Source organism: Podarcis cretensis (assembly GCF_951804945.1).
Source record: "Podarcis cretensis genome assembly, chromosome: 6".
Classification (NCBI taxonomy): domain Eukaryota; kingdom Metazoa; phylum Chordata; class Lepidosauria; order Squamata; family Lacertidae; genus Podarcis; species Podarcis cretensis.
Genome location: NC_137175.1, coordinates 28,273,602 through 28,301,525, shown reverse-complemented (window position 1 = coordinate 28,301,525; position 27,924 = coordinate 28,273,602). Strand labels below are relative to the sequence as shown.

Below are 27,924 nucleotides of genomic sequence, written 5' to 3'. Positions count from 1 at the left end.
ACCACAGGTCTGGCTGCTGGTGTTTGGAATATATCCCTTAAACAGGCTCAAGCTGGGCTAGCCAGGGATCCACTGTATTCTGAGCTAGTCCAGCTACCAGAAGGTTGATGCAACAGGACCTGACCTCTGCTGCACCTGCCTGGAGCTGACATAGCAAAAAATACTGGAGTTTAATTCCCACCTGCCAACTGTAGCTGGCAGGGTTCTGAATGTGACAATAGCTCTTCTGCTCTGTTTTTTTTTTTTTTTTTTTGACATATCAATATTTATTGATACTTATACAAAAGTTCAGGCCCAATACAAAGTATCTTTATATAATACACCAGAATAAAAAAAAACACATTTAAAATCTAATCTAAAAAAAGAAAAAGAAAAAACAGGAGCAAAAAGAAGGAAAAAGGAAAAGGAAAAGAAAAAGAAAAAAGAGAGAGAAAATAAAATGGAAAATAAAATAAAATATTTTTTCAATCTTCAAATTCAGATATTACAAGTTCATTTTCTCTTTTACTCAAAAAGTCCAGGAAAAGTTTCCAATCTTTAATAAATGTCAGTAATGATTCGTCTCTAATTAACTTTGCCATCTTGGCTAAGTCCAATAATGTTATAAACCATTCCACCATAGTAGGTAAGGCTGTATCTTTCCATCTTTGTGCATATAACAGTCTCGCTGTTATATATTGGAATGCTTTTCCCTGTTAAGCCCCATTGCTGCCTGCCAGGGGTTAGACTAGACCCACTGAACTTCGGATCCATCCCTGTGTTGCAGAACCCATTTCATTAGACATTGTTAATTTGAGATAGAAAGCAGCTATGAACCAGTTAGAAATCAAATGTAAATGCTCACACTATTGTAGATTTTACACGCAGACTGGGAAATGTACGAACTATGATGTAAGCATCATTTACCTGTGCCAGATTCCTACCTCTCAGGAGGTAGAAAAATAACTGGTTGCTGGACCCAGCATGTCAGAATTTTGACGCACCAGCCCGGTAAGGGATGGAAATAACCAGTAAGTTTGGTTTATCCTATCCAGAAAGAGTTGTAGAATGAAAACCCATTTATTGAGATGGCATGTCCCTTTCTGTTGCTTTTCCTGCATACAGGTATGTGGATATAGGATGCGCCTTCATTTTGATGGCTACTCTGAATGCCATGATTTCTGGCTGAACGCTGACTCCCCCAACATTCATCCTGCCGGCTGGTTTGAAAAAACAGGACACAAACTCCAGCCCCCAAAAGGTGAGTGAATTAGGGTGGTGCATCTGCAGGCACAGCTTCCATCCTTGCTGCAGGAGAAATCTCAGCATCTCCCCAAGTGTGAAGATAGCCAAGCAAGAGTGGCTGCTGGCATGTGGGAACCTGAATCACAGCCCTATTTGCATAACTGAGTTGTGTAAATTGCACCATAGGTAAATTGGTTTGAGAGAGGGGCCTCAGTAGCTTTCAAGGTGTGGGTGGGGAAAACGTGGCTTTCTAGATGCTGTGGTGGTTGCTCTTTCTATCCAGCCTTTTTCCCTGATAGGGACTCAAGGTGGCTTAAAGCTAAAATAGGAACAGCTGGAAACATAGGGGGGGAAATCCAGTTAAACATTAATGGTGCTGGCTGGGGCTGATGGGGATTAGAGTCCATTAATGTGGGGGGGGGCACAGGTTCCCCATCAGTGTCTTAAGGAAACATTCATACTGTGCATCTAAAGCACCATGGTAGCAATTTAAACAGGCATGGCTCCCCCTAAAAAATTCTGGGAACTATAGTTTGTTAAGGGTGCTGTTTCCCTCACAGAGCTACAATTCACAGAATGAAAAGGGATTGATCGTTAAACTGCTCTGGGAATTGTAGCTCTGGGAGGTGACGTGGAATCTTCCAACAACCCTTGGCACCCTCAATAAACTACAGCTCCCATAATTTTTTTGGGGGGTGGGAATCATGACTGCTTAAAGTGGTACCACAGCGCTTTAAATGTATGGTGTGAATGTGGCCTTAAAGGAATCTCAGTGCCATCGCAAAAGAAGCTGGCATTTGAGGAAGCTGAGAAGCACCACCTCTGTTCACTTGTTTCCGTAGGTCAAAGAGGGAGGTGTGGCCACCCACTGAAATGCTTCTTTTCCCCTCGTTTTTTTTAATTTTAGGGTGTCTAGGCTACAAGGAAGAAGATTTCAACTGGGCCAACTATCTGAGGATAACCAAAGCTCAGGCTGCTCCAAAGCACCTCTTTTTCACTCCAGACAGTGTGAGTAGCTGTGATGGCTTGTGAATGCTCTTCGCAAGAAGTACCTCTGCTCACTCAGAGATATATATATATACAGTGGTACTTCAGGTTACATACGCTTCAGGTTACATACTCCGCTAACCCAGAAATAGTGCTTCAGGTTAAGAACTTTGCTTCAGGATGAGAACAGAAATTGTGTTCTGGCGGCGTGGCAGCAGCAGGAGGCCCCATTACCTAAAGTGGTGCTTCAGGGTAAGAACAGTTTCAGGTTAAGAACGGACCTCCAGAACGAATTAAGTACTTAACCCGAGGTACCACTGTATACAGTCTTTATTTTACATATGTACAAGCAGCGCATTACAATCATGCATCTGAATCCTCCAGCTCAGATTCTGGGAGTGGCTTACACCGGCTTCTTCTCCAACAGAAAAAGCAGGGAAGTTTCAAGTGATGCCTCTCCTCCCTCCTCTTTAACTCTCTCCTTTCCCTGGCAGACAGAATAGGCATTGTCTCACTGTCTGTGCCAGAACTTCCTGTGTGGTGCTGAGGCTCTGGTTCAACATCTGAGAGCTGTCCCGCCTCCTGGCTCTCCCCTCCTTCCTCAATCGCCACTTCTTGCCCCCCTCCCTCTGCCTGTTCCTGCTCCTCCCCTGCATTCTCTGGCAATACCATGACAGTAACTGACCTGTTTGCCTACAAACTAGCCCCATTCTCTGTGCTCTGGAAATTGTGGCAATAGAAATATTTCTGCATACGACGACACACAAAAGAACCTAGCCTGCACCATTTGTGTGGCCCCAGGATTGGAAAGGTTCAGAGGAGTAAGTTTAGTATTGATGCAAATGCAGGACCCCACCAGACTGTCAGTATTTCCGGCATACTGGAAATTAAGGTTTCTGCAGTTAAAGTAGATTAAGGCCCTATTGCAGCAAGTTCCCCCTCCTTTTAAAACAACAACTCTTGGAAAGTGACGAGGATATGCCTTGAAAAGTGTGGAATGCAGGAATGAGTAACAGGAAGTCGTGTCAACACTCCTCAAGCAGATCAGGATGAATGGAGGATGAATGCTTATCATCATATAAACATCCCACAAACAAATCAGAGCAAATGCTCAATAAACATTAGATATCATCTGATCTCCACAAAAGTTTTGTGTAAGGAAACCAGAAGAACTGCTCAGTAAACAGGTTATCTGGAGGAGCCCATCATAAAAATAAGGCTCTCAACAGAATAAAGAATTGAATTGGATTAATACTGTGGCCTTCCACAGATTGATTACTTGATGGAATTTAAATAAATTACCAATACTGCATTATAGCTGTTTGTTGTTTTTGTAGTTGATGCCCCGAAGGAAGTGTGAGATAGGTGCACCGTCAGCTCCACTCACATGTTCTTGCGATTCACACATCACTGCTACACCTCAGGATTGCAGCACATGGGTGCATGTATGAAAAGGGCCCATTTTCTTTCTTTCTTCTGTTTCCTCAGAACGCTGCTCCTACAGGGTTCCAAGTGGGTATGAAGCTTGAAGCAGTGGACCGCATGAATCCTTCTTTGATATGCGTTGCCACAGTGACAGATGTGGTGGACAATCGCTTTTTGGTGCACTTTGACAACTGGGATGACACATATGACTACTGGTAGGTGAGAGAGGAGTAGAAAGATTGCATAGAAAAAGCAGTCTTAGGCTGAGCTGTAGGTGTATCTTGCTTGAGAAAAGCCTTTCAAAATTTCGAGGAACGTTAACATGAAATTGTCATGAGAATTACAATTGCAAACCTCTCATTGAGCCACGCTCTCTGTTCCATCAAGTCTACTGTCTTGGGGCATCATTTTGTATTTTGCTGGAATCTTGGTTGTAACACTTCAGAAATGGAACCAAGTTTATTAGTATTATCATTTACAAAGATTAGTCACATTTTTTTCCACTCAGCTGTTACATGGTAATTTGTACAAAGTTACTGTTTGCAGGCCTTTTTGTACCTACTCAATTTCTGTGCAACTTCCCTGTCCCAAACATTATTGATCCTGTTAGGGTATTTGGGCATTAGTTAGTTGATTAAGGAGAGGGGGGGGCATTAAAGATGGTTTGGAAGCATCTGATGAACTCTTTTAAAAGAGGTGGTCTGTTGTTGTTTAATCGTTTAGTCGTGTCTGACTCTTCGTGACCCCATGGACCAGAGCACGCCAGGCACTCCTGTCTTCCAGTGCCTCCCGCAGTTTGGTCAAATTCATGCAATCTGGGTTGTGGGGCAGAGACATGGAGCTGCCCCTCTGCCCCCAGCTTTACTGTAGATTTGGTGGATGGAGGTGAGGTCACGGTGGCATGGGTGCACCTGCATAGCCCAAACCTACTGCCACCCTGCCTAAGCCCAATCCAGGTAAGTGTAGTAACACCGGTAGGGAGTGAGTGGCGCTGTGGTCTAAACCACTGAGCCTCTTGGGTTTGCCAATTTGAAGGTCGGCGGTTTGAATCTGCCCAGCAGGATGAGCTCCCTTTGCTCTGTTCCAGCTTCTGCCAACCTAGCAGTTCAAAAGCATATCAGTGCAAGTAGATAAATAGGTGCTGCTGCGACAGGAAGGGAAATGGCGTTTCTGTGTACTCTGGCACTCGTCACGGTGTCTCGTTGCGCCAGAAGCAGTTTAGTCATGCTGGCCACATGACCTGGAAAGCTGTCTGCGGACAAACACCAGCTCCCTTGGTCTGAAGTGAAATGAGTGCTGTACCAGAGTTGGGAGGGCAGATCTGTGATTCCTCCCCGCCACACAGCCAATGACTAGAAAGTATAATAAAATATATATTAAAGGTTATAAAGAGTGGAAGTTAAATCAACATCAGCAAATAAACCTCCTTTAACATATACCCTTTATACTTGTTTTGTTCCAGGTGGTGAGGGAGTGGGCTTTTAAAACGTTCCACTTTTGGGTCAATATTTTGAGCCTCTTTTTTAACAGCTGCCATCTTTCCAAATATATTGCCATGGTAGCAAGTGTGTGTTGTGCTCATGCTACATAACTAATCTAATTTGCATTTTTGGATGGATGGATCTGTCATTCTCAGCTTTCTCGCTTTCTCCTTTTTCCCACCTTAAGTTCATTTCTCCGTATTTCTGTATCAATTTGCAATTTTTTAAAAAAGACAATGAAAATTCCCTGCCGTGAGATTTCTCTGAATTGACTCTTTTCTGTGTTTTGCCTAACATGTGTAATTTTGCAAAGCAATTTCCCTAGTATAATGTGTTCTTGTATCTTATTGTCACCAATATAGGCATTTATATGTACACTTTACCCTAGTAGATACATTTATGTACACACTACTTGGCTTGAGAACTGCATATCAAAATTTGGAAGAGTGTGCATTTTGAAGGATGACTGTGTTTCAGTCTGCATATACTTTTGGAAAGTGTACATTTGGTAGCCTTGCCTTTAAATGCAGATTTAATCAAATTTCTCCCCGCCACTATTTGTATTGCAGGTGTGACCCCAGCAGTCCCTACATCCACCCGGTTGGTTGGTGTCAGGAACATGGGAAGCCCCTCACTCCTCCACAAGGTGAATACACAATTGTTGTCTGTTCTGCTTCTTACTGCAGCTGCTTCCACACCACACAAGACATGCCCATTGGGCCATATTGCTTGGTACTATTATCAATTGCAAGTTTTTAGTTTTTGACCACCTAGAAACTCACAGTAGCATTCACACAAACTACACATCCATGTGGACATGATCTCCACATCAGAAAAAGTGAAGCAGCTGAAAGTCTTTGTTGAAATGGATATCAGTGCAGAATTTGCTGGAGCAGAGTCAGAATAATCTCTCAAAAATCCTATGATTATTCAGTTCATGGCAGATTTTAAAGCTGGTGCCTGCATTCCCATCAGTGTATTGCTTATTTCTTAAATTTCAATTAGAAATAGAGCTGAACAGCCATAAATCAATTGTAAAGCCTACCTTTGTATAGCATGGGTTGACGGTCACAGGGTGGACAGACATTGCGGGGGAATCCACTTTATAGGTCAGTGATTTTCACATAGCTGCTGCTGACCATCTTGAGTTCCTGAGAGCTTATTGCAACTAGTGAAGGATTCTCTCTAGCAAAAGCCTGTCATCTGGCAGACCCTTTCATTTCCAGACTACCCTGATCCTGAGAACTTCAGCTGGGAAAAATACTTGGCAGAAACAGGTGCTTCTGCGGTGCCAACTTGGGCCTTTAAGGTGGTGAGTAGTCTCTACCATATATAAGCAAACATTTCCAGGAAGGGTTGTGGCAATGGTGGTGAATTGGGTACAGGCGAGGAATCTGACCTTGATGCATGTCCTGTGCAAATGCTCACGATGCAACTTTACATGAAGGATAGGGTTATCAGTGGCTATGACTCATGATGGGTCTGTTGCCTCCCGTATTGGAAGCAGTATGCCTCTCAATATCAGTTGCTAAGGATCCCAAGCAGGAGAGTGCTATTGGGCTCATGTCTTGCCTGTGAGTTTCTAATAAGCATTTGATTGGCTAGTGTGGGAGTCTAATCCAGCTGGGTTGAATTCAGGTTGAATTTTAGCAATCTGCAAGGCTTCACACTCTTGCCAAACTGGTAAACTCTCCAAGTCCATCATTCTGCAGATATGGATGGATAGATAACTGTTCTAACCACCCCACTCTCTTCCCTCTCCAGAGGCAGCCCCATGGCTTCCTGATCAACATGAGGTTGGAGGCAGTGGACCGAAGAACTCCCTCCCTGATCCGAGCAGCCTGTGTGGAGGATGTAGAAGACTACAGGGTAAAGGTGGGTTTCTTCCTTGCTCAGTACTTATACCTTATTGGTGAATCACTGAAATATAGGCCAGTTGTTAATAGGGGTGGTTGGCCTACATTGGAAGCAAGAGCAAATCTTCTGATATAACATTGAAGAAGCAGCCCTGGATGCATGTGTGTCTCAGAACATGTTTGTTGCCTTCCTCCATGCTGGTTTAATGCTCAGGAGACGGATTTCTAAGTCTAATGGCAACCTGTTGATTTGTGCCCTACAGATCCATTTTGATGGCTGGAGCCATATCTACGATTTCTGGATAGACTCGGACCACCCAGACATTCACCCAGTGGGGTGGTGCTCAAAAACGGGGCATCCACTGCAGCCTCCTCTCAGTAAGGACAAATATTGTGCATGGTGCAAGCGTTCGCTGCAGCTCTGTTTAGCATATAGCAGCAGTAGCAAACTCAGGTCCCCAAGGCCTAGTTCACACATCAGTTTTAAACCACAATTTAAAGTGTGTTGGTCACACTGTTAAAAATAGTGGGCACTTCTCCTCTGGTCTCACTGCTGCCGCACTGTTGGGAGTTAAGCCATGGTTTGGCTTAGCGTTACATCCAAAGGCAGACTTTTGGTTTGTTTCTCCCCAACAAGCTATGAGTGGTAAGCCGATAACAGACCATGGTTATAGCTCTTGGTTTGGAGAGAAGCAAAGCATGCACCCAGTTTTGAACATAATGCTAAACCAATGGTTTAGCTCCAGCAGTGGGTCAGGAGCAGGGAAAGTGGGAGGTAATTTTCGGACTGCACATTTCCTCTTTCATGCAATCCATAGCATGCATTCACCTTTAAGCCACAACTGAGCTATGGTTTAAAGTGGTGTTTGAAGGATGCCTATGACCATCTTGGTGGTTGTCCAGGGTTTCAGACAGGGGACATTCCTAATCCTATGTGGAGGTGCTGCGGATTGAACCAGGGACCTTTCTGAATGCAAAGCACATGCCCTTCCCCTAGAAATCTTAATCTGGATAATTTTCCTCCCCTTCTTGTGCAGGGCCAAAGGAACCTGTCTCTTCTGCCAATGGGAGCTGCCCAACTTTGGCCTGTAAGACCCTCCCCACCACCAAGAGTTCCAAATACAGCTTTCACAGGTGAGCTCTTGCCATAAGGTACAGAGGGAACTCATTGGTGAGTCTACTGCTGTAGGCTACATCCCCCCAGGTTCCCACTACCCATAGCCAAGGAAGCAAGTACTGTGATGGCCCATGCAGCTTACCTGGAATATGGGTTGTCAATGTAAGTTAATTGTGCTGTATCTGCACAACTTGTGGCTCACCAAGACTGTATCCACCAGCCATGTATGGATCAACAAGCTTCTGTCGTTGTTGGGCTGTCACAGATTGGAAAAGCATGTGGGGCTATCAATCCCTGGCAAGATACATTACATCGTGGTTGGGTTGCATTTGGCTTGATAGATCAGAGGTTGGACGCGGTTGTGCCTTATGTGGCAACTGCCCCTATATGTGACAGCTGTCAGTAATACTCAGAACTAAGCACTCCTTTCTGCTTCCCCTGTTCTCCAGGAAGTGTCCAACCCCCGGTTGCGATGGCTCAGGTCATGTGACCGGGAGATTTACAGCACATTACTGCATCTCAGGGTGCCCCCTGGCAGAGAAGAACCAGGGAAGAATGAAGGCAGATCTCTCAGACACAGAAAACTCCGTCCGAAAGAGGAACTTGATCGGCTTCTCTCAGCGGAAGAAATCACGGCACCATGGAAGGTAAGAAGGCAGCTGGCCCTGGTGATACACTTGGACTTCCACACTGAGATTAGTATATTATCACACCCAAGTGAAACGTTTTTTGAAGTGAAGGACATGAGGAAGGAGTTGATATTGCAGGTGAGCTGCGCACAGGTGAGCTTCAAGCAAGCTGCCGGCCAGCTCTGTGGAGCCTCCTTTCATTCACACAAATATGCAAACCCAGGCAGATACATTTTGGGCTGTGACCTTTACACATCTTCCAGTCCCGAGATTGTGGGGTGGTACAAAGTTATTTCGGCACCTGTTTCCACCGTGTCATTTTCCCCTTGCACAGTGTATGACGAAGGAGACAAAAGGTCTCGAGAGACAAAGGTTACAGACAGGGCACCGCAGACTACTGAGGCCGCAAAAGGTTAGACAGAGGGCACGATGTTCAGACAGCTGTGGCTTTGTCTGTGAGGGGGAGTGTGCCCCGCACCCCAAGGTCACGCGTGCAGGCAGCCTGAGGCTGCCTGCGGGTGGGGAGTGTGCTCCGGACCCAGCGATCATTCCTACAGTTTTTCTCTTCTTTGCTCTGTGGATGCTCCATAGAGCTTAGCCATTTTATATTATCCCTCCATATCTATAGCAAGTTTGGGGAACCTCTGGTGCACAAACCGAAGGCAAGCCCCCACTCCACACTTCCCTGTCTGGACCATGTTGTTCCCCCAGGCCATGCCCCCTACTAGCCCTGTTTTACACCCTCCTTGTGTCCCCCCCCCGGTAGGATGTGTCCTTGAACTCTTATAACGCTTGTTGCTTGCTTGCTGGGAGGCTAGAGATGGGTGTGCAATTGTGTGTAGAAACTAGCCTACTGCCCTGCTTCAGGGTGGAGAACTCAACATAGTGCTAAAAGGCTTGTTCCCATCCACACAAGATTTCTGCCCCCCCCCCCATGCTGTTCTGTGGGTTCTTTCAACCCTTCAGAGTGGATTTGGGGGAGGTCTTGGGGAGGAAAGATGGGGTGGAGCCCCATTGCAATAGCTTCTGCTAATGGAACTGAATCCAGCCCTATTTCTGCAGCGAGACACACTGTCCTTGCATGTTGAAGGAGCAAGTTTGCCCCCATTCCCCTCCGTTACAGTGATAATCCTCAATGTGAACCAGATGCGTTAAGCAAATGCCTAGATCAGGCACTACAATTCCCATAATCCCTGATCACTGGTCCTGTTAGCTAGGGATCATGGGAGTTGTAGTCCCAAAACATCTGGAGGGCCGAGTTTGCCTATGCCTGGCCTGGACATACGGAGACCTGGTTCAGACAATTCTCCCCTGACCTTAAAAAGATGTGTGAACCAGGCTTCAGTAAATGGGATTTACCAGAACTTGTCATCTTTCAATCCATGCATTGTGGATTTTGAAGATGAAGCTTGTTTTATTTCTCTAGGGGACGACCTCCGAAATACCGGAAAATCCAGCAGGAAGACTTCCAAAGTAAGAGCTCCTCCTATAAGAGTGTGTTAAAAGGTGGACAGACAATACAACAGGGACTCTTTTTAGATCCTTAACAAATGGACAAAATGCACTTTTTAGTAAAAAATATATAAAAATTGCAGTTTAAATTAGAAACAACACACCTAAGACATGCATTTTAAATATGATTTTTATTTTATATTTTGAGGAGTATGTTTGTTAAGATACGGACTGATGCTTCCCACATAAATGCATGTTTATGCTGTTTAGATTACTGTGCGTATCACCAGTGACTAAAATCTTCCTAAAATGGAATGTGAAAAGGGTTAAGATGCTATTGAGATGCTTCTTGGACTTCTGTAAGCCAGAAGCTTGCACCCACATGTCTGCAAGCCACCTCTCCCTTCGCCCTTTGCACTGCATCCTTTTCAGCGCTAACAGCTGTCAGCCTAGGCAGTTTCCAGGAAAGCTTCTCCCAACAACCAGCTGGTGATTCCTGATAGGTTCATTAAGTCCTACGATTGTCTATGTCGGGGTTGGGGAACTTGTGGCCCTCCAGATATGATGGTGGATGACTTCCCTCATCCCTGCCCATTAGCAGAGCTGGCTGGGGATTATGGGAGCAAAAGTTAAACCATTTCTAGCCAGCCACATGCACATTTAGGTTGCAGTTTAAATAAGTGCCTATGCACATCCCTGACGGGTTGCAAATCGCCTGGATGGATGGAGCAGAACCAGGAGGAAAAGAAGAAAGATAGCCCAACTGGGGTGAAGTGATTCTGTGTGCACAGGCACTGGAAGAATTTAGCTTCACTCATGTACCGCTTCCATGGATTTATTTTGCAGCAAGCCTAGCTTTTAACACATGGGTTTGCTGCTGTGCTGTTAGGTCCTGCTTGGCCCTGAATCTCTCCAGGCTTCACAAATCATTCAGACCTTAAGGTCTAAGAGAAGAAGAAAAGGGGCCTCTTTCTTTGCACGTTAGCCTGACTTGATGCTTTGAATGTCATTGCCAGCTATTTCTTCAGACAATATGCACCAGTCTCTCTTTATGTCAGCCTTGTCAGCGCACCCAGACCGTTCCCTCTCCCTCTGCTGGGAACAGCACTGTAAGCTCCTGCCTGGAGTGGCTGGGATCACAGCATCTACTGTAGCCAAGTGGACCATTGATGAGGTGAGCCATTCCTCTTGGTGTTATCATTACTGTTGATTGATTTGGACCCCACTTTGTAAAGAAAACACACACAAGATGCCTTAGTTCACATCAGTATATAGTACAAAGCAAAGTAAAACATGCAGGTACACCCCCCCAAAAAAAAAGATAAACAAAACGGAACAGGAATTTTAAGCAACACTAGAACACACAATAACATGAATTTTATACAAAGGCCAGATTAAATAAAACCATCTGGAATATTTGGGCGTTTGGGTTTGCTGTTGGTTAGGTTGTAAGTTGTTTTAGGTTGCCCTGGGCAAAAAACAATGACTAACAAATTCAATAGATGGTAATAATAATAATAATAATAATAATAATAATAATAATAATACAAATACATAGGTTTTCTCTGAAAGGCAGAGAGAGGGAGAGAGAGAAAGAAAGAAAGGGAAGTGCTTGTTTCCATTCCCTCAGTTATTTCCTGTTGTGTCTTTTCTGCAAAGGTCTTCAGCTTCGTACAGACACTGACAGGTTGTGAGGACCAAGCGAAACTCTTCAAGGACGAGGTAAAGATATGGGACATAGTCTCTTGGAGTGGAAATTCCATTGGTATTTGGAGAACAATGCAGTAGTAGAACCATCAATTGCAGGCTGGTCCTAAAAGCCCATCTTGGCAACAACGCATCCTGTTTGGTATATAGTTTCCCCTCTGTTCCGTTTTCTCAGAGACAAAACCAAAAGAGATGGGATTGATACAGTGTGGCTAACATTTTAAATATTTGATGTCTGTGAAGTGAATTCCATATTTTCATGTGCAAACATATATAATAGCACCATGAAGATCACACTCAGGAGTTGTACAAAAAGGCAAAACCACCAGGAGCCTTTTTCTGTTGGTCTGGCTGAGAGTTACATGGCAACCACCTTCCTGGAGACAAGGCTGCTCCCCTACCTTTTGTATCAAACATGATTTAGTTTTGGCCCACAGCAAGCAGGAGAGGAGAGCTGGTCCAGAGAGAGGATAGCAGGAGGCCCAGTGGCTCCTTCCACTATACAGCAATACTTCTGCTTGTTTAGTATCCGTTCCGTCCGCCTCGTTTAGCATCCATTCCGTCAAACATCTGCGGCAAACCCAGAAGTACCGGAACGGGTTACTTCTGGGTTTGCAAACCGCTCCATGCATGCGTCCTGGGGCTCCGGAACAGATCCTAGTCGCAAAACAAGGTACAACTGGGGCTGGATCCCAGTCGCAAAACAAGGTACAACTGTATAGCTACAAAGCAATGAGTTTTATGAATTTAATTCTTATTGATCTTACTGATCTTCATAAATTTACAACAAACTAAACAGAAATGACTGCAGTATCCCTGGCCTTTTAGAACTAGAGAGCAAAAGATGCTGCATGCAAGAAAATGTGGCCACGTGATCACCTCTTTCTGACTGCAAGGGGTTAAATTATTTATAAAAGTATTTTTACATGATCCAGAGTACAGTGGTACCTCAGTTTACAGATGCTTTGGGTTACATGTTTTCAGGTTGTGTACCACGGGAAACCCGGAAGTACTGGAAAGGGTTACTTCTGGGTTTCGCCACTTGTGCATGCGCAGAAGCACCAAACCACATCACACGTGTGCACAGACACGGTGCTGCAGGTTATGAACGCTACAGGTTGCGGACGTGCCTCCATCACGGATTACGTCCACAGCCCGAGATTCCACTGTATTATCATACATTGTAAAACTGGCTGAGTGGGAAAAAGAGGTTGAATGGCAACGGAATTGGGGCTCAGCTTTCAAAAAGAGTGGTACCATCATTGGGTTGACACCTGGCAAAAACCCAGCAAGAGGGGCTCATTATCGGGGATCAGCAGTTGCTTAGCCACATTATGCATAGGTCTGCAAAGTCCTGTTTTCAAATACTGAAAGGTCATCAATAGGGATGGGTGAATTTGTCAGCTTCATTTTCTCATTTTTTCTAATCTTTCATTACACATTCCCACATCAGTTCACAATATTTTTCTTTTAAAAAAGGCAGCTTCATGAAAATCCACCGTCCACAGTTCCAGCCTCTTGTACGAATTTTTGCAAAGCGCTTTCCCCGAATATCATGCATTTTTATGTTATTTTCACGAACATATGCATTTTTGTGCACACTCTACCCTAGTATATGTGTTTCTGTTCATGTTATGTGGCTGGAGAACTGCATTGCAAAATTTGGAAGGTGTAGATTTTGAAGGGCATCTGTGTTTCAGTTTGTGTATTGTATTGGCAGTGCAGATTAGGTGCATCTGCTTTAAATGTGAGCTGAATCAAATTTCTTCCCCATTCCAGGTCATTGACAATATTTTCAAATGTACCCATTGAATTTAGCTCAGTGTTGGTGCTTCAAAAGTATCCATTGACTCCTGGCACACATCTGCTCTTTTTTGGGAAATCCAGCATGCAAACATAGACTGGCCAGTTCTTGGAAAAACAGATAACACTTTGCCCACAATATTCCCTTCTCAAGTTTTGGATGCCAGCCATAACTATCAAACAACCGAGGCATATCCTGGAGTCATTAGCTATATACATGGCCTGGTGGATCAGATTGGGATGAAGCTTCCTGGTCAGATGCTGGGATGTGATGCGCTGCTACAAAAACTGCATTTTATTCCAGAGGAAGCATTGAGTGCAGATAGCTTGCAATCTCAATCTCAAACCTTTTATTGGCATATCGACAGAATTCTGAAAGGTTCAGTACAATAAAATCAGTACAGGTTCAGTACAATAAAGGTTCAGTACAATAAAATCCAGCAATGAAAACACTGTTGTATAACATTTTTGCTTTGTGTACCCTTGCATGAGAAACAGGCACCTTCAACCATCTCTCTTTTCCTCCCCAGATGATTGATGGTGAGGCATTCCTTCTGCTGACTCAGACTGACATCGTGAAGATCATGAGCGTCAAACTTGGCCCAGCGCTTAAAATCTACAACGCCATCCTCATGTTCAAGAACGCTGATGATACCTTGAAGTGAACCACCCTTTGACTTTTCTCCCACGTGGGAGCTGCCAAACTCTCTGTCTCGGCAGAGTAGAGACCTTCCCGGCTGCTGCAGCTGTAAAATCCTGCCAACTTGCTCTCTCTTTCGAGTCTTCGTCTTTGTTTACATGCCAAATCCATTCCCTGTCTGTCTTCCTCCAGCCAGCCTTTCCAAATACTGCCCTGATTCCTGTCTAGCAGTGGAGCTCCAGCACTGACCTGCCCAATCTCACAGACCCTATTCTGATGGTTTTAAAGGCACACGCAACAGGAATTTGGAGATTTGGTTTGCTATCGGGTTTAACCTGCCTTGAATTTAACTTACTCAGCTGCCCAGGTTCTTACATTATAAAGCGTGCCTGGATTCACATGATGCAGAAGAGGAAAATATCTACAAATGGACCACCGGCGTGATCACCAAATGGCAGCACGCACTGGGAAGCACCTCTGATGCTTCAGGGCAAATGTCAGTCTCTAATAATCAGGGATTCGATCGTGAACTTCACAAGGGGCAGAGTTTCTACAATATATCCAGGGACTGGCTGAAGCACTAAGTAAGTGTTGGTCCTTCCAAGACAGGCTACAGGACTAAGTACATTATTGATGAAGGAATCCATCCTAACCATTCTGGAGTCATTTCTGCTGTTGCAAAAAAAAATTGGTGCTCAGAATTTATAGACTTGTAATATTGCCATGCTACTTGTGGAGGATGAGAGAAACAAAGAAGATCATGTAATAATGTTCCTTGGTTTAACTTCTGTTCCTTCTGCAAATCGCACTTCAAGCAATTTTTCTTTTTAATATAAAAAAAAATGTGTGGAGCAGAGCGTCACAGAAAACAAGCAAACTAGCAACATTTGTACTTTAAGCAAAAGCATTCTTCTGATCCATGGGAGGAGTGACTGCTCTTAGGGATAGCCAGCTAACGTCATTCTGGCCTGGCAGGTGCTGTATTGTATGAGAAAAAGAAAACAGATTCTGTACAATGCAGCAGTTCTTAATTTTTTTTTCTGGACGCATCAGCTGTGCCCCATCAAACCATATTTAGTTCAGTGTGTGCCAAATGTTTACATTCAGCTGCTTGACAGTGTCCCTTGAAAAGGAGAAGCTGGCTTTAAAAAAAAAGAAGTTTTTTACCATATGAATACAATGTGAGCCTAAGCTTTCAAGCTTTTGAAAATAATTCTGCTGTTGACTACATGGGGTTTTTTCCTGTGCCCCCTTGATGTTGACTAATGAAGCAATGACAGAGGCTGTTCTGATGAGCTACTTTCCCTATAGTGTAGCCATGTGACTAAAAGGCTCAGGTTGCAACATCAGTTCTACCCTTAGATAGTGAGGAACTGGCCTCAGGCAGCATATTTCTGAATGCCGTTAAAGGACAACTACTATCCTGTTAATGTATTATTGTTTGTTTGATGGAGGTTGGAATGCCATATGAATTTTCCACCTCCAGTGCCAAAATATCTTGGAGTGGTCCTATGAAGTTGGGGAATCCCTTCTAATTTCAGCAGTCCTAGATTTAATTCTGGACGTTTTCCGCTCCATTCTCCATCAGTCATCTCGCTTGACGGTGGTCCCATGTAATAAATTATGATTGAAGGCTTCCATACGCAAGCACTGATTTGGATCTAGGTTTCTTAGACCCAAATCCAACCCTCTTCCCATTTGCTACAAAGCATTCTAAGTGTATTTCTTAGTGTATGAACCTCCTTAAAACCAACTTAAAGTTGTTGTTTTTTGTCCCCCTTAAGTCTGTGAAGGAAAGTCTAAAGTTTCTTAACCATACATACACCAGCAACCTGTCTCATAGCAGTGTGGTCTGTGAAGTCTACTTTCTAATATTTGGGTCAAATTCACGCTAAGCTTCCCATGGAAATCCAGCAATTTGACTCTGATATTATTGAATACTTGGTCACTATTTAGGTCTCTTTTTTAACTGCTGGCTGCTTGCTGTTCCAAGATAAATTTATATATTGATTTCTCTCTCTCATGGTCATGGCAAGCATTTCTTTTTTTAGCAAGTTTCCTGCTGATTGTGAAATATCTTTCGTTTGACTCCCCCTTCTGTTTACTTGTTAGGAGGCAGATTACTGGGAAGGACATTTTTCATTTTTGAATCAAATCCTTCTAACAGATGCTGCTGGATGGTGCCAAACTATCCCCATATCCAAAGAGATGCTCTTTTTAGTCAGCCAGGAAAGATGAAGAAGGAAAGAACCACTTGACATGCCCAGGTGATTCTTGGCGGGTTTTAAAAGGAAAACTTCCCCCCTTTTCTTTTAAAAAATGTCCAGTTTGCTGTTTTAGCTGCTTATATGAAGATCAGTCAGCATATTTGTAGGAACCAACCCTACAAAGCAAGATTTTGTATCATTAACATTCTTATTATGAATTTTCTTATTAACATTAATTTTAAATTTCCAATTATGTATACATTCCTCTTGTATTTGAGACAGGGACTTTGCCAACTCAGTGGATGGATTGCTGGGAGTTGCAAGGCGTTTGTCTCTGAATTTGAAACTAGATGAGGAATATGGCTGGTTTGGGACATACTCTGCTAAGCAGAGGTGTTTGGGTGCTGTTAAGACCACTTGAAAGAAACAGGAAGTGTTTAATGGTTTTGAGGCCATCTTTGCTATTGTCCTACTGGAACTATAGCCATGAAGAAAATGGCTTCCTTTGTGCCATTTTGAGACAGTGATGGGCCAGTTTGCCTCTCTGCCTCTTCAAAGGTTTGAGCCTCTGTTGTTTGGCTCAGGTGAAATGTAATTTTCTGATGGGTCTTGTACGCTGAACTGCAACAGGTGGCCCCTTGAGGTCCTCGGTGTCAAATGGTTATTCATGTAGGCTTTTGGACTTGGGCACATAATCTGTCCTAGATTTCACACCAAATCCCTCTTCCCCACTCTGTCATGCTGGCTACTGAGCAAGCTGAACTCGATTTGCACCAGGAATGGAGTCTAGATAGTGCACTGTTCCCATTGACCCCAAGTTCCTCCAGAGAAGAAAATTATCCTCAATTGGAAGTGTGTAAATTGCGTGATCTAATATTGTGTGCTTGTGTTTTTGTGTATGTATGTATGTGTGGGAGACAGAAACAATTATTTTAGTTGTTAGGAATATGCACACTTTTAAGTAACTCCAGCCCTCACCACCCATTCCCATTCATCTACTGTCGTAGGTGTGCAACCTCATACTTCTTGTTCTTCTGAGGCAATTGCACAGGTGGCTAAGGGATATTTCCTGCTATAATATGGTTGGAACCTTATATTTGGTGTAAAGCAGGGGTAGCCCATATGATGGCCTCCAGATGTTTTGGACTCAAACTCCCATCAGTCCTAGACAGCATGGCCAACCATCAGGGGAGATGGGAGCTGGAGTCCAGAACATCTGGAGGGCATCATATTGGCTTCCCCTGGTATAAAGAAACCAAAGTTAAACCCCAATCTTACATGTGTGCATGTATGTGAGGGAGGGTTAAAATGAAACTACCTTTCCTGTGTTTGCTCATTGCTATTTCTGCACATGTTGCTGCCAAACATTTGCTCAGAAAGGCAGCGAGTGTCAGAGAGGAGGCAGCCTGGGCCTCACCAGATTCTGTCTTGAAACCTTGGGCACCTCCAAGTGGCAGGGCTGATGAAGACCTCGGCCAGAGGCCCTAGAGAGCTTCTGCCAATCTGAACAGATGGCAGGACCCTAGATAGATCTTGCAATATATAAGGCAGCCCATTTTATACTGCTTGTATGTCCAGTTCCATTTACCGCTCTTGTTTTCCTTGTGTTTAGGAATACTGGAGAACTAAGAGAAGCACCAGACTGGTTCTCAGAACCTCACCTCAGTAGGCCATTTCCCGCTCTGGCACTACTGTTGTCAGTAGAATTATGTATTAGCTGAAACACCATAGGAGTTATTTTGTCTCAAGCATCTAAATAATAGCTCCTTTTTGCGGGGAGCTAATGGCAGCTAAAATGTCTCCTGAGCAGAATACTCCCATCAGTCCTCAGGTTCTGTACTTGTATCCTAGTCAATTCCTCCTTAGTAGGCTTGAGGTCATTTCTTCTAAGACCAAGCGAGACAATCAGCCAGGCACCAATCCCAGGGGCCGAGGAGCAAGGCCCCCCCCCCAAGATTTGCTAATGGCAATATACTGAGTGATGCTTATACAGAGTAAAGGTTACAATGACTTCACAAGGGTGCTGCACAGAGAGTTCTTCTAATTATTCTTTGCATTGCTGTTGCTGGAATGATTTATGTAGCCCATTAAGAGATTTAGATCCCTGTTCTTGTTAAGAACTGATGGGAATCGGTAAAACCCTGACCCTAATTCTGGAGTCACTCTGTGATATGGAACATCAGATTTCATAAAAGATCAAGCCAGAAAATCTGGGGAAAAGGCATTAGAATTACTTGTTTGCAGCGGGATTCTTGTGTTGAGGACACTAGCTTCTTAACCCGTGAAAATACATGGGTAGAAGCGCACCTAATCTTACACTGAATCATGGCTGAGTTGTACCGTAGAGGGGTATAGAGCAGGGACCGCATAACCTCTAAAGGTTTTTCATTTTTATTTTTGTTAAAAACACATTACATTATAAAGAATCAATTCACAATATGGTGAAGGCTAGTGTGTATGGCAGGAGGGGTGTGTGAGAGTTGTTACTCATCTGTAATTAAGATGCAAGCTATCCCCAGTCGCAAGCAGTATCATTGCTCACAATTGCCACAATCCAGTCATATATATATGCAGCAAACAGTTACCTATTGTTGGACTACAACTCCCATCACCCCCGACAGCATTGCCCAATGATAAGGGATGATGTGAGTTGTAGTGCAGGATTTGACAGGTGCCATGTTTACTGCCCCAAGCTGGTTGGTGCAGTTAGTTCAGTTACTGATTGGGTTTATTCATGAGTAGCCCTCACTGCAGTATCAGGCTAGCAAGCAAAAAAAAGCAAGAGAACTTTTGCTTGCACAGTTCCTTGTGCAGCTGCACATGAATTTCTCCCTAAGTGGATCAGGACCTCTAGCAGTGAGTGTATTATCTGGGGGGGGGGGTGCATTTTCTTCTTCGCTACAAAATAGTTTGGTTTGATTGCTCAGAAAATGTCATTGTGTTAGCTTGAAATCTGGGTAGGCTGCGTGGAACAAATGTGAATTTACTGCCTAGAAAACTCTTCACGTTAAAAGGCCTTCTTAACTGCTAGCCCAAGACTCATACTCCTTTAGGAAATCTTTTATCAGGAGATCTGGTACTCATTGCAGATGTGTGGGCCAGCTAAGGATCCCTTTCACGCTGCAGAAATGACATAATGTTGCTCAAAGATGGATGTTCCTGTTGCTGAGTCGCAGCCAGAACAGGAATGTGCATTCCTTCCTCTGCACCCTTGATTACCCTTGATTACTCCCACCCTAGAAATCCAGTTTCGACATCAACTTCAAGCACTTTTGAAATGCAAAAGTCCAAATCAAAATGATAAGGCAGGTTTACTGTTTAGGGCTTATTTGGGGCTTGAGTGCAATGGAAGACAGGAAGTCTTCAAAAACCCTTGATCAATCTCCATCTTTTCTTCTTCCTTTCCCCATGTTCCCTGGGACTGCTGGGTTCACCCTAAATGGGGAGGGAGGGAAAAGTCAGGTAGGTGTGACAAATCCTGCCCAAATGCCCTTTGTTTTAGGGACCAGCTTTCGCAGAGGGCAGAGGCGGAGTTTTCAGAAGAAGCATTTTCATGGAACCGAAGCTTTTTTGCACTTTCATTCATTTGCACTTGTTTAATTTGTCTTTTGATATTTGCACCTTTGTGTTTCATGATGGAAATACTATAATTGTATCCAGTGCAGCTATTCTGGAACTTTGTGTCCTGAGTATACAGAAGGTTAATATATTAAAAAAAGCAAGATGTGATATGTTTCGTCAGTGTTTTACAATAACAATAAATGTGAATTACGGAATTATACAAATGATATAGAGTTGATGTTTTTGTTGTTTTCAGGGATTTTATTATGAATCATTTAATAATGGTTATGATGATGTATGTAAAATAAAGTTGAAATGAATATTCAAAGTAAACAAAACCTGGAATTCATTGCGTTTTTAAAGGCGTGTGTGCTTATCATGGGGGAATGGCACATTGAATGGGGGAATATGCCCACCATGAGCCCAAACTGCTGACGACATACACCTGAGTGTAGTAACTCTATTGAGACTTTGTCACATAGTACACTCACTTCCTTCAAGTAATACAGGCCAGAACCTCAACAAAATACAAGCGTAATAGCCTGTCCTTAATGATGTCCACCATGCCTTTCTCCATGTTGGGGTCTTCACCAGAGGCATATATCCAGTTTAGCAATAAGTAACCCCCCCATCAGTGCAAGGATTTACCCTCATGCAACAAAACTTTCCCCCCTTTCTTAACCCTAAATCTGTTCTGGGGATTTACCTCTCCAGAGAAGATTTGGGGGAGGGTGTCAGGCACACACGTGGAGAGGGAGAAGGGGGGAAATTCCTGTTGCACAAGTGTAAATCCCTGCACTGGTGGGACCGGTATTTGGTGCTACATTGGCCATAAGCCTTACAATTCAGTCTGATCCCAGTGTGCTGGGCTGGTTGATAACAGGGTCTCCCCAGCTTTTATGGCAACCCAGTAATAATAATAATAATAATAATAATAATAATAATAATAATAATAATAAATATTTATATCCCGCCCTCCCCAGCCAAAGCCAGGCTCAGGGCGGCTAACAACAATAAAACAGTACAAAAGTACAACACAAACAACACTCTAAAATCATTCATTATAAAATTAATTCAAATCAAGCCACTGGCAACCATTGGGCCAGAGCTCCACGAAGATTGCCGAGGGAGGGAGTCAGGCTGTGCCCTGGCCAAAGGCCTGGTGGAACAGCTCTGTCTTGCAGGCCCTGCGGAAAGATGTCAAGTCCCGCAGGGCCCTAGTCTCTTGTGACAGAGCATTCCACCAGATCGGAGCCACAGCTGAAAAAGCCCTGGCTCTAACCTAACCTCTCTGTGGCCTGGGACCTTCAAGATGTTTTTATTTGAAGACCGTAAGTTTCTCTGTGGGACATACCAGGAGAGGCGGTCCCGTAGGTACGGGACCTTTCTCAAGGCTATGGGGCTAGGAAAGTAACATGCCCAGTGGTTCTGCTACTTCTACCTTCTTAGGACACACTAAGGTCATAACCAGTGTACCAATCTATTGAGTGTTGAGGTGGTAAGGGAAGCCTCGGGGGCCCCTCAACCTTCCAGCTGGCAGGGAAAGAAGCAGTAACAGTCATAAGTTGGCAGTCCCTCAGTTTCCCTACGGAGTCTCAGGAGGCATCTCAATAAACATTCTTTTTAGCTAACTGCAAGTTGAAGCGCTTTCCCATGAATAAAATTAATGCAAGGGGGAGGCATCCCAGTCTGATATTTCTCCCTTGTGTTTTTTTATCCTTTATTATTCTTTGCACTGTTTGGTTGGTGGGAATGTTTTATTTTTTTTTTTTAATTTTTTATTAAATTTTGACATAAATACATTTCACAAACATACAAAAGACAAAATGAAAAAGAAAAAACAGAAAAAGAGAAAAAAACAAACAAACAAAACATGAAATACATACAACTTTAATGACATTGATCGACTTCCCTTTATCTCGATTTCGGAAATTATTATCTTGTTTATCTATCTGCTGTGTCTATTCCTTGATAAAACTTTTTACGTAGTAAGCGTTATCTCATGCCTACTGTGATTTCTATAAGTACATATGTGTTTCTGATCAACATTTTAATTTTCCCCTTGTCTCTATTTCCATATATATCCTAAATTTATCCCATTCATTGTTAAATTTTGCACTTCTTTGATTTCTTATTTTCTGTGTCAATTTAGCCAGCTCCAAATAATCAGATAATTTAAGTTGCCACTCCTTTAGTGTTGGGATTTTTGGTGTTTTCCAGTGCTGTGCTATGAGGGTTCTGGCGGCCACCGTTGCATATTGAAAAAAGGTTCTATCTTCTTCTTTGATATCCTTACCAATTATCCCCAGCAGGAAGGCTTCGGGTTTTTTAACAAACGTGTATTTAAGAATTTTTTTTAATTCATTATAGATGGATTCCCAAAATTTTTTGAGAATCTCGCACGTCCACCACATATGAATGAATTCGCCCTCCTTGCTCTTACATTTCCAACACAGTTTATCGCCCGTTCTATACATTTTATGTAGTTTTACCGGCGTTATGTACCATCTGTACATCATCTTATACATGTTTTCCTTTAGTGTCGTGCATGCTGAAAAATTCATATCTTTACACCACAATGCCTTCCATTTGTCAAACTCTATGTTGTACCCTAGGTCTACCGCCCACTTCACCATTACATCCTTTACTTCCTCGTCCTTGGTGTCCCACTCAAGTAACTGGTTGTACATTTTTGATAATAATTTTGTTTTACTTTCTATTATTTCAATCTGAAATCTAGATTTCTTATCATTTATTCCGATCTTATTATCTTCCCTCCACATTGAATTAATTTGATGGTATTGAATCCAGCCAGTCAGCTTGCTTTTTATTTCTTCATAAGGTCTAATCCTCCACCCGGATTCTGTTTTGGTTAGTAAATCTTCATATGTCCATCTTTCCCCCTCTATATTTAATTTTTTAATTGTTAAAATGTCTATTGGTGATAACCACCAGGGCGTTTTCTGCTCCAACAGTTTTTTATTCCTTTCCCACACTTCCAGCAGTGGCCCTCTGAAAATGTGGTTAGAAAAACCTTTATGAACCCTTCCCTTGTCTCGCCATAAATAGGCATGCCAACCGAATCTTAGATTAAACCCCTCTAGATCTAACAAATTTTTGTTTTTGATGACAATCCAGTCTTTTACCCAACAAAGACATGCAGCTTCGTAATATAACCTCAAGTTTGGAACCGCAAGGCCACCCCTATCTCTTTGGTCTGTGAGCAATTTAAATCTGATTCTTGGTCTCTTTCCCTGCCAAATGAATTTAGAAAGTAATCTCTGCCATTCTTTGAATATTGAGGTTCCTCTAATTATCGGTATATTCTGAAATAGGAAGAGTAATTTAGGTAGTAAGGTCATTTTAATCGCCGCCATTCTCCCCAACCACGAGAGATGTATTCTATTCCATGTATCCAAGTGGGAATGTTTTAAACATACAGTTACAAACATAAACACCATCAAATCACCATAATTCACACAAGTGGCCTTGTGTGAGCAATGTAACATCTGCAATGGAGGCACTTGGAAGATTGCATGGGTTACACCTAGGGATGGAAATATTGTGAGATGAACTTTAACTGCCAAAGCAGCTGTGGTAATCTTCTCTGTGTCTCCTTTTGTAATGGACCCCCCCCCCCACACACAAAATCTTTGAAAATGCTTCTGCGCCTGCTCTTAGAAACATTTGGAGGCCTATGGAAATCCCAAAGTGTCAATATATTCTGTCAGCTTATGATTGCACTATACTTCACCACTCATTTCTATGCTATAGAGTGTGACTACTATGCTTTCCTCTAAGTATAAATAGACGTAAGCAAGAACCAGGAGGCAATTGCTGCCTACTGTTAGTGTAATCCAGGCATAGGCAAATTTGGCCCTCCAGATGTTTTGAGACTACAATTCCCATCATCCTTGACCACTGGTCCTGTTGGCTACGGATGATGGGAGTCGTAGTCCCAAAACATCTGGAGGACAGAGTTTGCCTATGCCTGGTGTAATCTTTTTACAAGCAGAAATACCCTCTGAAATAGATAGTGGATGCACACAACCTGGATATTTTCTCTGTGCACACCTTACGCTCATCATTTTCTTCTGTAAAAGTACCTAACTTCTTCACATCTCCACCAAGTTAATACGACTCCTTTGTCCCTCTTTCCAATTCCTTGCACATCCTCCTCCGGTCATCTGTAAAGGTAAAGGGACCCCTGACCATTAGGTCCAGTCATGGCCAACTCTGGGGTTGTGGCGCTCATCTCACTTTATTGGCTGAGGGAGCTGGCGTACTGCTTCCGGGTCATGTGGCCAGCATGATTAAGCAGCTTCTGGCGAACCAGAGCAGCACACGGAAACGCTGTTTATCTTCCCGCCAGAGCGGTACCTATTTATCTACTTGCACTTTGACGTGCTTTGGAATTGCTAGGTTGGCAGGAGCAGGGACCGAGCAACGGGAGCTCATCCCGTCACGGGGATTCGAACCCACCGACCTTCTGATCGGCAAGTCCTAGGCTCTGTGGTTTAACCCACAGCGCCACCTGCATCTCTCCAGTCATCTGTAGCTAGCTGTTAAAAAAAGAGCATGAAATGCCTGCATCAGTATGCTGAACTCAGTTTACTGACCCAGAATTCTAGTCACTAGAGCCAATGTAGTATGACACCTTAGACTTCAACCAGATTCAGAGCTTTGCTCAAACACAAACTTCTCTTGGGTCCCCCACCATCTCTCTGCATCTACCTCACAGGGGGGGGGTTTGCAAGGATAATGGAGGTGCCGAGGGATAAATGGACACCACCACAAACTTCTTGGAAGGAAGTAGGTATACCAATGTAATTATAGTAATTAAGCAGTGATGATGGTTCTGCTCATAAGAGCTGATACCCCTGCTGTTGTCCTAAACACAAAACCATGTTTTCACATGCCAGTTGTGTGAGACATAGCCTGCTCTGGCTAGTCTTGAGAAAACCTCCCTTCTCTTTGTTTCTGATATTAAGAACTGTTTATGTGAACTTGTAGCAGCTATGAGAAAAAGGGCAGTCTCTGTTTTCACTAAGGCGAGACAACAGAGCAAGATAATAAAAGATTCCACTTGTTAACCCTTGCTTGTATCTGTGGCTAGCGACTGATCTGGGTTGCTTAACAATATATGCAAGGACACAAGCCGCCATTTTGGAAGTGCTTGTGCCCATGGCTACAGGCAATGGCCAGGTATGCTGTTTTTTTATTGAGAAAAGTGAGCTGGATTTGATGACTAGATGTGTGTTCTTGTGGTGAATGTTCTCTGCTGTTATTTAACTGGCCTTTCCAGACATTTTTTTTTTTTAAAAAAACCCTGCTTTTATTATTTTAATTAGTCCAATTATTGCATTGATGGCAATCTGGTGTCAGTCATGTGATGTCCTGCCACACATAAAAGAAGGGGATAGATGTACCTATGAAAAATATTTTTTTAAAAAAGAACATCAGGAGATAATGAGCTCTTTACATCCTGAAATAGGAAATGCATAGTGTCCAATGAAATTGAAGAAAGGTCGGTTTAGGAGACAAGGCTGGGGAGGAGGAAGTAAATGGTGCTGGTGTTGGCCACTTTTTTAAACACCACTCTAAAGAAGTAAAGTTATAAATTAAAACAAAATTTAGGACGTACTCCCAGGAAAGTGTGGTGAGAATTGCAGCATTTCTTCTGAGTCAACATACTCAGACTTGTCTGGTAAGACAGGCAGGCTTACAGTTAGCCACTTACAGAAAACAAAAACAATGGCAATTCCTTCTGGACAAGAGGCTTGCCATAATCCACAGCTCAGGCTCCCAAATGACACGGGGACTGGGTCTGTGTGACAGGCTTATAATATTTTTTTGGTAGACCAATCCTTCTTTTAAGCATCAAGGAAATTAGGCAATGGAGGATTGAGATTCCGAGAGGCTTAGGCTACAAAGGGATTTACGTGAAGACAGTGGGGCTTACTTCCAAGTAAATAGGCACAGTTTAATGGCATTGGGAAGGCAGGACTGGCTAAATGGGATGAATGAGACACTGAGCAAGCTTCTAAGGATATTCCCGGGTGGGTGTTCATTGTGGAATAATTATTTTTTGCTAAATCCACATGATGTCATAGATCAGATAAACCAACAAGCGGTTTGATCAAACTGCTTGTTGATTTATCTGACTGTCAGTATTTTGCAGGAAAGATTCAAGCATATACCAGTGGATGGAAGTGCTCTATGGCAGTTTTTAAAAAGAAATTAACTTCTTGTTGTTAGGAAAGTTACAAGGAAGTCCTCTGAAAAAAGCGTGGCATATCAGGAGGAATGTTCATTGTTGTATAACCTCTCTGCAAACACATTAAAATGAATGGTCAAATAAAGATCAGAAATAATATAACCTCTGGGTCAGCTTTGTGTAAGCAGATCAGGATGAATGCTCAATGAGGAGGCTGTCTGGAGGAGGCCAGATAACCAAACACACATATGGGAAGGTTGAAGTCAAAGAGCATTAATAGCAGCTAAACTGTGAGGATTGTGGTAGCTCAGTTTCTGCAGAATACCCGTTATATGATGCTCACAGAGGATGTACATTTAGCAAGAGTGGTACTCGTACATTACGTTCAACAAATGCACAGTCTGTATACTTGTACACACAATAGTTCAGCTGCACACTCATACAGTTATTCGTGCTCGATGTTCAACAAGTGCACAGTCAGTATATACAATAGCTGAGCTGCACAAATCAACAAGTGCTCATTCCTTCACCCAAACGCTTGTACATGGCACAGAAATGGCTTGTCCCTGTGTTCAGTGTAATGTGAAAAACAAGCCTGAGGTAATGGAAGCAACAGGAGGTGACCAAAAAGAGAGCTGTACGGTGCATGGAACACAAAGAGGAGCCACACTACATAAAAATCTGGTTGGGTTATGGTGCGTGGCTGATGGTGGAACTCCTGAGATCATAGACATGGCTGGCACAGTCAAAGGTATTCAGGGTGAAGTAGCACTCAGAGTTCCCAAACTGTCACTGCTGCCGGCATTTAAAAAGCAACTGCAAGCTTTAATTACCTCCGTTTGGCCCCAGCATGTGACTCGCTTCCAGACAACGGTGCACTTTGTTTAAGCAGTTTTCATTTTCATCTGAGGGGCTGAGCTGGCCTCTAATCTTATGGTGAGGAAAGCTGCTCTCCTCCACCAACACCACCAGCAGCATTTCCACCCCTCCAAGCCAATAGCAGGGTAATAATTTACTTCCCGGCATAAGCCACTCCTCGAAAATATACTTGTGACCTTCATGCTAATTCATAAAAACGAAAACAACAGTCAGAGCCGGGGAGAGGGAGTCTTGCAAGCAGGACTACTGTAGTTACAGGTTGGCATTCTTCAGCTTCCTGAGAGGCCTTGAGACCCCTGCCTTCTTGAATTCCATCCCCGAATAAGCAAACTTTGGATCTGCACACTTACTCAGGTATTTCTGAAGACTCACCAAGGAAGTGCTTCGGGAATAAACTGATCCTAAAACCATGCAGAATATAGGTAGATGGATCTGCTTGGACAGTGGGACAGTTAGGTAATTTTAAACTCCAGCTGTCGTGGTCTTCTGGGGTGCTTGTCTTTAGTGCTAACCTGTATGTGATTTCATTTGCAATGGTAAGACAGCTCTGCTGTGTTTGGGGCTCTGCTGCTCATTCTGTTGAGCTGAAGCCCTGAACTTCTGCCCCAAAGACCTGGGCTTTTATCCAACAGAGTGTTAAGTAACAGTCCCATCAGTGCAAGGATTTATAATTCTGGAACAGGCCTCTCTCCTCTTCTCCCCGCTTGTATGTGTCCTGTGTCCTCCCCAGATCTGCTCA

The 27,924-nt window shown here is 43.3% G+C and overlaps 2 protein-coding genes and 1 long non-coding RNA gene across 8 annotated transcripts in view; 2 read left to right on the top strand and 1 right to left on the bottom strand.

The window, feature by feature from the left end:
* The window catches only part of L3MBTL1 (L3MBTL histone methyl-lysine binding protein 1), a 46,971-nt gene extending 30,341 nt beyond the window's left edge, over positions 1-16,630 (top strand). For 4 of the 5 annotated variants that reach the window (XM_079979112.1, XM_079979113.1, XM_079979114.1 and 1 more), the window contains 13 exons: positions 1,105-1,240; positions 2,132-2,232; positions 3,700-3,851; positions 5,687-5,763; positions 6,344-6,429; positions 6,882-6,992; positions 7,237-7,351; positions 8,011-8,107; positions 8,540-8,737; positions 10,146-10,192; positions 11,188-11,345; positions 11,831-11,893; positions 14,212-16,630. In XM_079979112.1, coding sequence (XP_079835238.1) covers positions 1,105-1,240; positions 2,132-2,232; positions 3,700-3,851; positions 5,687-5,763; positions 6,344-6,429; positions 6,882-6,992; positions 7,237-7,351; positions 8,011-8,107; positions 8,540-8,737; positions 10,146-10,192; positions 11,188-11,345; positions 11,831-11,893; positions 14,212-14,346 — 1,476 coding nt within the window. In that variant the 3' untranslated portion in view covers positions 14,347-16,630. The remainder of the gene's footprint in view (positions 1-1,104; positions 1,241-2,131; positions 2,233-3,699; positions 3,852-5,686; positions 5,764-6,343; positions 6,430-6,881; positions 6,993-7,236; positions 7,352-8,010; positions 8,108-8,539; positions 8,738-10,145; positions 10,193-11,187; positions 11,346-11,830; positions 11,894-14,211) is intronic. The other variant, XM_079979116.1, reaches the window with a different exon arrangement.
* A 3,168-nt stretch (positions 16,631-19,798) lies between these two features.
* Positions 19,799-27,316, bottom strand: LOC307218107. Its single transcript, XR_013839776.1, has 2 exons — positions 27,140-27,316; positions 19,799-19,963 (listed from the first exon to the last, which is right to left on the bottom strand). It is a non-coding gene; the product is annotated as an uncharacterized lncRNA (long non-coding RNA).
* Positions 27,317-27,393: 77 nt separating this feature from the next.
* Positions 27,394-27,924, top strand: part of SGK2 (serum/glucocorticoid regulated kinase 2) — a 34,852-nt gene continuing 34,321 nt past the window's right edge. Inside the window, exon 1 of one of the 2 annotated variants that reach the window (XM_079979694.1) lies at positions 27,394-27,539. The gene's annotated coding sequence lies outside the window, so the exon portion shown is untranslated. The remainder of the gene's footprint in view (positions 27,540-27,924) is intronic. The other variant, XM_079979696.1, reaches the window with a different exon arrangement.